Source organism: Trichechus manatus, unplaced genomic scaffold, assembly GCF_000243295.1.
Source record: "Trichechus manatus latirostris isolate Lorelei unplaced genomic scaffold, TriManLat1.0 scaffold00081, whole genome shotgun sequence".
Classification (NCBI taxonomy): Eukaryota; Metazoa; Chordata; class Mammalia; order Sirenia; family Trichechidae; genus Trichechus; species Trichechus manatus.
Window position 1 is genome coordinate 666,877 of NW_004444017.1, and position 9,733 is coordinate 676,609.

The 9,733-nt window shown below is 36.8% G+C and overlaps 2 protein-coding genes across 2 annotated transcripts in view; one reads left to right on the plus strand and one right to left on the minus strand.

The window, feature by feature from the left end:
* RAD51AP1 (RAD51 associated protein 1) overlaps window positions 1-877 on the minus strand; it is a 28,945-nt gene extending 28,068 nt beyond the window's left edge. The window contains exon 1 of the mRNA XM_012556896.2: window positions 666-877. Within this exon, the coding sequence (XP_012412350.1) occupies window positions 666-679 (14 nt within the window). The 5' untranslated portion in view covers window positions 680-877. The remainder of the gene's footprint in view (window positions 1-665) is intronic.
* A 222-nt stretch (window positions 878-1,099) lies between these two features.
* The window catches only part of FERRY3 (FERRY endosomal RAB5 effector complex subunit 3), a 51,346-nt gene continuing 42,712 nt past the window's right edge, over window positions 1,100-9,733 (plus strand). The window contains exons 1-3 of the mRNA XM_012556897.2: window positions 1,100-1,218; window positions 4,875-5,077; window positions 6,492-6,637. Of these exons, the coding sequence (XP_012412351.1) occupies window positions 4,900-5,077; window positions 6,492-6,637 (324 nt within the window). The 5' untranslated portion in view covers window positions 1,100-1,218; window positions 4,875-4,899. The remainder of the gene's footprint in view (window positions 1,219-4,874; window positions 5,078-6,491; window positions 6,638-9,733) is intronic.

Below are 9,733 nucleotides of genomic sequence, written 5' to 3' on the forward strand. Positions count from 1 at the left end.
TGGGGACTACCTGTACATACAATAACTTTACTAAACGAATGGTCCACCCTAAGCCTCCATTGCATTCAACTGTGGTTAAGCAGAGGAATAGCTTCAAATAGTATAATGGAAACCACAGAGAATCTGAAGTCAGATGACTTAGGTTTGAGAATTGTCCCGCCTAAGTGACTTAGATAAATTGGCCTTTATAGCTAGAAGGTTTTAATCAATAAAATAAGGATATCTAACATTTCTACGGAGCCCTAGTAGCGCACTGATTAAGAGCTCGGCTGCAAAGCAACATTTCTATATCAAAGAACTATAGTGATGATGAACAAATGAAATAACACAGAAGTAGTAGGCGCTCAGTGAAATATAAAGCGCTGTTCAGATGCTAACCTACTAAGGTCTTATTTGAAAGCGCCGGGTAAACGAAATGGCAATAACTGCGAAGAGAGGGAAAAGGCTATGATGCTAGTATACTTCTGAGGAATAAGTGGCTCTCACCGGAGACTGGAGAGTTTCTTCATGACAGGACTTATCCCTCTAACTATCCATCCCACTCACACCATCCCCACCCTCCGTCCTACTCGGCCCCCTCCCCTCAATCCTGGGTAGGTAAAGTTGCCTACGGCGTCTTCCTTTTTCTTTTTTCCCAATCGCGCCGGATGTCATTAACTACTCACCGCACAGGCCGCATCTTGGTCCCCTTCAAGGCTGGAAATTTGCAGCTTTTATGTTCTCCCAGGCAGCAATGGCAGTTTTAATTCCCGCCCAAAACCAAACATCGACGATCTCCGCCCACCGGCCTGCAGTCGGCCAACTATTCCCAGCCATCATTGCGGTAGCGCATGCGTTCTGCAAAAAGTTAGTTTGTTCACGCCCTTCCCAAGGCGATTGCTCTTCCGCCTTAGGTCAACCTGAGAGGAGTTTGTGCTTTCCCTCTGCACTTTCGTCACCACAGCGGCTTTTGCGCCGTTTTTGGAGTACTCAATAATAGTAGAAAAACGTTTTGCTACACTTTTCAAATGATTACATTGAGGCATGAGGGGACAAGAGGCACTTGGAAGCTGAGTTTTCCACAAGGTGCCAGGGAAGAGGAGAAGTTGAGGACGAATCTGTTGTGGCGGATCTGCTGGCTGTAAAAAGAGGTCGGTAGGTCAGCTGATCGTTCCTGCTGCAGCTGCTGGTTGACAGCTCGGAGTGTGCGGACCGCTGAGGACTCTGGAACTAGGCGAGGTGAGCCCAGAACCAAGAACAAGGAACCTCTTCAGACTGAAACCCCCAACGGAGGGGCTGGTCTCCTCCCTCAGCTGGAGTGTCTCAGCCAGGGAGACTGCCTTCCCTTTCTCTAATTAGAGCCTCAGAGCCTCCATTCTATTGGCTGTATGAGCTCGTTCCAGCCCCCTCCCACCCCATTTTTGTACCAGAAACCCTCCTTGAAGGTATTTAGAACTACCTTGCTAAAACACGAGTCTTCAGATAGACTGTTAGCCAAAAAAAACGAGGAGAGGGAGCTTAAGTATCAGTTTGCTGAACCGCAATAAATCTAAAGGTTGAATCGATTGAAACCAGAGCTAATGGTTTTTGTTCACTGGAAGTATTGAATCCGAACAAGATTAGACCATAAACCAATATTTCTGTAACTTTCATTTTCCTACTACAGTGTTTCTTTACTGCCACTGCCTTCATCATGTGTACTCAATTAGTAGACTGTGATTTTCCTACTGGTATTTTCCTAGATAGCTTATTTTACTCTTACTGGCTTCCATTTATTGATCATCATGTTTGTCAGATGCTTCGTATTTGTTATTTGACTGATCTTTATGACAGTCCTGTGAGTTAAATCCCCAATTGACAGTTACTCAGGTGGCAAGTAAATGGCCGAATCAGAATTTAAACTATTTAAAATTACAGAGTCAAAGGCCCATTCTCTTATCACTAAACTGGCTTCGTCCAACAAATATTTGCCTCAAGTCTGTGTGCACCATGTCAGGGACTATGGTTCAAATATTGATAAGACACAGCCCTTGTCCTCAGGATGCTCACAGTCTGGTGAGGACGTGATGGAAGTGAAGCCGGAGATGTAAACAGGGATTCGGTCACTGAGGGCCTCGTATGCCATGCTAGCAAGTTTGGGGGAGGAGGCAGTAGCGAATAACACTTTTGGGAGTTTTAAGTGGAAGGATAGGAGGGGTTGGTCCATTGGCAGCAAGGAAACCAGTTAGGCTGTTTAATATAATCCAAAACAGAGATGATGAGGCCACACAGAGTCCATGGGAATATCTCATTTTTGTATTATATTATTCTCACTGTCATTGGCTGAGGTCAAAACTTCCTGTGAGCACATAGGTGGATATTGAGCAACACAAAGCTTTCTAATGTGGTCCTTCCCATTCACCTAAACTACTTTTTACTACATGTATGTTGTATTTAACCGTATCATATTTTTAAATTAACATATTTTAGCTCTTTTCTTATGTATTTTCACATGTTGCTTCATCTTTTCTTTGTAAAGTCTACATTTTCCAAAGGAAAAACGTAGCCATTTCTTTTGTGACTCTTTAGTAGAGCAAAGCCATTTCTCTCCCCCACCCCTTCTTTCTTTGCATTAGGAAATACATTTAATAAAGTGTGAAAAGAGAAAATCTTAAATAAAAAGCTTGATAAGTTTTTACATAATACATAACATGCCCATGTAACTGCCAACTAGGTTAATATATGACACATTTTCCAGTACCCCATAAAAGTCCCTGAAATTCCTTGCCAATCAGTACACCCCACCCCATGGTAAATCCTATTCTGACGTCTATCACTATCAATTAATTTTGCCTGAACTTCATATAAATGGAAGCATACACTATATTCTCTTGTGTTTGCCTTCTTTTGCTCAAGATGTCTGTGAGATTCATTGAAATTGTTGCATTTATAAGTGGTTGGTTTGTTTTTTATTGCTGGATAGTATTCAGCTGTATGAATAAACCATAATTTACCATTCTCCTATGGATAGGCATTTGAGTTGTTTCTAGTTTTTGGCTTTTATGAGTAAACTTGCAATGAATAGTCTTCTGTGTGTCTTTTACTATGTGTTTATTTTATGCTTTCTATATATCTTATGCTATCTATATATCTTATATATATGTAAATTGTGCAGCAGCATAATTTACGTATATATATCTTATGCTTCTTAGAAATGGTACATATATATAGAAATAGTATACCAAAAGACTCGTAGAATAATACATACACATAGAATATATATATGCAATTACATATATCTATATTTGGATATATATTGAGGAATGGAAGTTTTGAATCATAGGGTGGAAATATCTTTAGTAGTTATTGGCAGTCTTCCAAAGTAGTTGTACCAATTTCCATTGCTTTACTTTTAATAAATGTTAGTTAATTCTGTGAATGAAACAAGTACCCCATCTCTTTGCATTATGGTGAAATAAACACTCTAAATTTTTGTGTACAGCCTACATGCAGATTTGAGAAAATAGCCTGGATAAAAAGAATAAAGTCAACAGCTTTCCCCCCACCCCCCCAAAACAATCCTTTTATCCGAGTTATTTTTATATTTCAGATGACCTCTTTTTAGAGAACAGTATAAATAATCGCTTGTTCTCTTCTTTGTTTTTCCAGTGAGCAACATAAAAAACACTGTACAATTAAAAAAATATTAGCACCTGCAATTATATTCCCAGCGTACTGCCTGGCACATGAAATACAACAAGACAAAAGTCTTTCCACCTCAAGGAGGCTGTTGTTCTAGTGGGAGGAAGAGATAGAGGTCATAAGTACCATGATTCAGATATGTACAGTCTGATATGGTAGCCTGTGGTGGGAACCCAGTCTAGTGGTAGGGAGTTAGGTAAGGTCTCCTGGAGAGTATCTAAGCAGAGACCTAAAGAATGAGTAGCTGTTAGCCAAGGGAAAAAGAGTAGTAAGAGTGCTCTAGGGAAAGGAAGAGACATTCAAAAAGGTTGGGAATGGAAAGAGAGGTTTGGTATTGGAAGAAGTTCAATATGGCCGGAAGATAAAGTTGGTGAATTTGTGTGTGATGGAGGCAGAGGATGCAGATGCTGAAATAGAGTCTGGAAATATAAGCCAAGGCATTGTAAACTGGTTGAAGGAATTTGAATTTTATCCTGAGGGCAATGGAATGCCATAGAGGGGTTTTAAGGAGATGAGCAACATGGTTAAATATGTACTTTAGAAAGATTACTATGACTTCAGTGTACAGAACAGTGTGAGAACTCTGATGATGGGGAAAAGCTTGGAGACAAGAAGTCCAGTTAGGGGCCTGATGAATAAATCTTTAGTTGATGTTGATTCTTACTACCTTTAACTAGATTTTCTTCTTTTACATAGTGTCCCATTTGCCTGTGGGAAGTCCTGTACTTTCTATTTTGTTTATATCTTCTTCCCAACACTACCTCCCCACAGCCTCCCAAATCAAATCTCATACTTACGACCTCTAAGATCTCCAAGATCACTTCCTGGTCTCTGATCTGTTTCTTTGACTATATTAACCAACTGTTCCATAAGCTTTATATCTGCCCCTTATGCATCTCTTCTTAAGAATCCTCTCTTGCATGTTCCTTCCCTATTCCTGAGAACACTGCCTATAATTGCAAAGTACTTTATGGGCATCTTTTTTGTTTTTTTCATTAAATGAAATTTTAAAGCAGCACTTAGTGTTTTCATAAAGAAAAATACCTTTTTTTCTCCCCTTACAAAGACGAAAATGCAGAGATAAACATGTGGGAAATACTACAATAGTTGGCTCAGAGTTACACAGATAAAATCTCTGATTGGTGGAACTCCTTCCTAGAAATGGTACACTGTGGATTTTTATGAACTTATATAACCTGCAACTTTTTTGTTAGTTCTGTAGATATCCTGCCAAAGAAGATGAAGAAAAACAGAGAAAGATTCTGCAACAGAGAGAGGGAATTTGTGTATAAATTCAAAGTAGGAAGTCAGTACTTAGAACTGAAGGTTCCCCTCAAATTTCCTGTTCAGGAGGATGCCAGTCATTTGCATGGACGACTGATGCTGCTGCACAACTTGCCATGCTTTATTGAAAATGGTGAGGACTGAGTTTCAAGTAATACCACTTTATTATTTTCCTGTAATCTCCGCCATTAGAACTTTTAGATTAGAAAGTATAAACCTGAGAAGCATCAGAAACATCCATAAAATTTGAAGTGTTTGTTGAACTGTTTGCCTTCCAAAAATAAAAAAAGCTTCTTCCCTAAACATTTGTTTTATTGAATTTTTTTTTTCTAATAACCCTGGTAGCTGCTTATAAAGAGGTTGACTATAAAAATTAAATTATATAATGAAAAATTAGTTACAAAGTCTTGATTGGAACCTCTGAATTTAGTTGGGTGGATTCATATGGCATTTCAGGTATCACTAATTTTGGTATCAGAATTATACTGCTAAATTGATTGCTCTTCTTAATGATGGTCATCAGTTCCTGAGATGTCAGGGAAGAGACGGAGTAATAATCTTTGAATAGGCCTTGATTACCTAAATTAATTCTATGAAGTCATCTGTATTTAACCATTTTTATGAAAAGGTCTGTGTTCTATCTCACAGATGAGAAAAAAAAATTGATAATATGTTGGATCATAGACGGTTAGAGTTACAAGGGAACCAATAAATTTTCTAGCACAGTCTCATTGTACAGCAAGGAAACTGGGACATAATGAGATTAAATTATTTGTCTAAGGTAATGGTTCTCAAAATGTAGTCCCTGACCAACAGCAGCAGAATCACCTGAGAACTTGTCGGAAATGCAAATTCTCAGGCCCTCACCCCATTCCTGATGAATCAAATTCTGGGGGTAGCACCAAGTAATCTGTTTTACAAAGCCTCCCAAGGGAGTCTAATGTACACTAAAGATTGAGATCCACTGACCTAAAGTCACAAACATGGTGACAGTCAAGGCCAGAACACAGGTATCCTGACTTCTGTCCTAGTGCTCTTTCCATTATATCAGGATAGTAGTGTCTTTAGGATTGGAATAGTAGATCATTTGAATTAAGTCAGTAATAATATACTAATTATTCTATTTCTCTTCTAAATTCAAAGAAAATAACAATATACCCTTAAATGTTATATAGTAAACTGTTTTTCACTTAAATACAGTAACCTTCAGATCCTCAAAATCTGTAGTTTTTTTTAAATGTGCTTATACGTATTCATCTTCAAACTGAAGAATCAAGCATAAGAAGTTATTACTTAATTAGTATCAAGGTTATACATAAGAGTTAAGAATTCTGACCTTTTTCCATGCAATAACCTGTAATAGTAAAGAAAAATAATTGTGAAATTAGTTAAATAACTGCTTAAGCTGATTTTATTTTAGCTGGGCATTCTATTAAGGGTATCAGCTTGATAAAATAAAATTTCACATTGGAATGCTTAGCCAGGTAAAATGTTCTCTATTTATGTCTCAGGTTTGCTGATGATGGCATTTGTTGTCCCTGCTGTAGATTTAAAAGAAGGTCTGAGCCAGTTTATAGAAGAAGAATCCCTCAGAGATTATGATAGAGATGCTGAAGCATCACTAGAAGCTGTGAAATCAGGAGAAGTAGACTTACATCAGCTGGCAAGTACATGGGCCAAAGCTTATGCTGAGGTAAGAAAATAGGTTCAATTATAAATTTTAAGAATATTCTGGACTTTGATGAAGATTTTTAAATCTCTAAAGTAGTACTGAAACAATATTAATATTATTTTTCCTCTACATATCAAAATTTATTCCATAATATATACTACATGTTGCTGCTTCTGTGCTTCCTTCCCATATCAGGAACAGCAACTACGACAGAATATATAATCCTTTGTAAAAATGAGAAGCTATTTTAATATTAATAAGCAAGATAGAGTTGCCAGATTTAGCAAATAAAAATAATAAAAATACAGGATACCCATTTAAATTAGAATTTCAGATAAACAAAAAATAATTTTTTAGTATAAGCAAATAAATATATTAAAAAATTATTTGTTTATCTGAAATTCCAATTTAACTGTGTGTACTGTATTTTATGACAACTATGAATCAACAGTAGTACTTCATTGTAAAATCTGGTCTACTATTGCCCTCTTAGCTTCTTTGTTGTTACATAACATCATCATTTTTCCATTTAAATAATATACCTTATTTCATAAAGTCTAAGATGCTATAAGGGGCTGTGGTGGCAGAATGGTTAAGTGCTTGGCTGATAACCAAAAGGTCAGTGGTTCAAACCCACCTGATGATCTGCAGGTCTTTTCTAGATTACAGCCTAGAAAACCCAATGGGGCAGTTCTGCTCTGTCCTATATGGTCATTATAGGGTTCCTGTGAATTGGAATTGACTCGACGGCATACAACAACAAGGTATTGGGGGTAAAATAGTGAAGAAGACAGGCACAGGATGAAATTTACATTTTAGTTAGCCAGATACAGAACTATGTAAACAGACAAATTAATAATTTCAGACTATCATGAGTGAATTACATCCCACTCTCAGCAAATTCAGTCTGTGAGAATTTGAAAGAAACCAATTTTCTTTCCAAATTGTCAGTTTGTTCACATTTTCAGTTTGCTCCATGTCCAGTAAGGTTTCCTAGTTCATTTGAAACATGACACTATTTACACATATTAATTTAAATGTTAAAAATGTATTTATTGAGTTAAAATATATCTGTAATAATTACAGTTGTTAAAAAAACTAATCTTTCTGCTGATTAAAAAAAAAATAAAGCAGTAAAATATATTAAAAGAACAATTCCACTTAATTTATTCAACCAATATTTTTTGTATCTCTAAAATGGGCTGAATATACAGTTAAGAGTAAGTCAGTAATAATATACTAATCATTTAATTTCTCTTCTGAATTAAGTGTCTACCCTCAGGGAACTTAAGTCTAATAGGAGGAGACAGAGAAATCCAGACTATTATAACACAGTGCAGTTTGTGTTAGGATAGTGGTATATACTGTGGAGGACATAGAGAAGTGGGGGAAGGAAGGAATGATCAAGGAAGGGTTCTTGAAGAAAGCAGTCTCTCCTCTAGGATTTACTTTGTTTTTATATAAGATATGAAAGCAAACCTCTCCTGATTTTGTGTAGCCAAAGGGAAAATTTGCCACAAGTTAGTTTAATAATGCTTATTTAAGTTTATTTTGATATAAAAAAATAGTTAGAATATTTACAAAAATATGGCTTTACTTACTCTTTTTTATTTAGCCATTCTAAAAATAGGGATTTAACTGTATTCTGGATTAATCATATTAACAATAACAATAATAACAACATGAAATAATAACACTTGGTACTTATTAACTCATTTAATCACAGGAGTATAGATTTATAGTGAAAATCAACAAGTATCTATTGAGCAAGTACTCTATGTTTATGCAAACACATTAGATACAGAAGAATTTTTGTAACGTCTCTTATTACGTAGAGTTTAGCTTTCTAGTGACCTTAGGGTTGTAGAACCATAGTAGCTGGTTCGTTTTTAAAGAAGCAAGGAAAGAAAAAGCAAAAGATCGAGAGTAAAAGAGGAAGCGCTGACAGGAAAATAAACAGAAAATCCAAATATTATTATACCGACAAAATTTGATTCAGCTATCACTGGCTGTGAAAAGTATAAAAACCAAACAGCTCAGTACAAGTTCAGAAGTAGGAATCAGAGGCCAAAAAGGAGGAATGGAAAGAGAAGAGGGAACTATGTATAGATAGTAAAAGGGCCAGCAGACGTTAGAAGCTGCAGCATGATAGAGATTAGAAGAATCAGAGTGTAACCAGCAGCAGACTCTCTGATAGTGGAAGCAAAATAGGGTAGTAGGTGAGACAGAAGGCAGCTAAAGCATCTCTGCAGGATATGGGTAAACTGCGTTCAGTAACCTTGAAGAGAATAATTGGAGTATCAGTAAAGGGGTGAAATACCATGATGTTTAGGGGGGTGAAATACCATGATGTTTAGGGTAATACCAGTTACCTACGACTATGAAGGATGAGCTCAGTTTTCTGTAAATGGATTTGCTGGATATTTCAGATGCTAACATTTAAATCATGAAAGTTTTACCTCACTCACCTTTTGGTGAAGATCTTTTAAAAACATACTGTGCATTTCCTTGCTGTCTTGAACACAGTATATAAAATTCAGTTCTAACTCCTTGATGACCCAGGGTCATCATTATAAATGTAAGTTATACTGTACAGTAAGAAACTACTGAGAAGGGAGGTCTGTTTGTCCATCGCTACAGAGATGTACTGAATGTGCCGCTTTGATATGAGGGATTTAAGTTGTAGAGGACCATTGCCCCTGAGGTACAGAGCTGTACTTTGATTGATGTATGTGTATAGTATAAGGAGGTTCTGATGGTTTACTGAAGTGTGTGTGGCTGTTAGTCCCTACTTGGTAGGGCCATTCTACTTTGTTCTGTGTTTCCGTTTCTTGTTCCCTGTCAGAGAGTCAGTTGCTTCTAATCACTATTTTATCTTTTACTATTGGGTTAAATTTCTTTTTTAAAGTAATGAAAGATAAGCTTAAATAGATAAGGAAAGCCAAACAGGGCCAACCCTTGGCAAAACTGTGAAGTAGGCTATTTATTTTTGGTAGTGCCCTATTTGCCATTTCAGTATTCTTCCCTTCTTCAGACTCTTGTATTCATTCATTCAGCAAATAGGTATTGAGCACCCATTTCATATCAGATACTGTGTTAGGCACTTGGGATACAGCA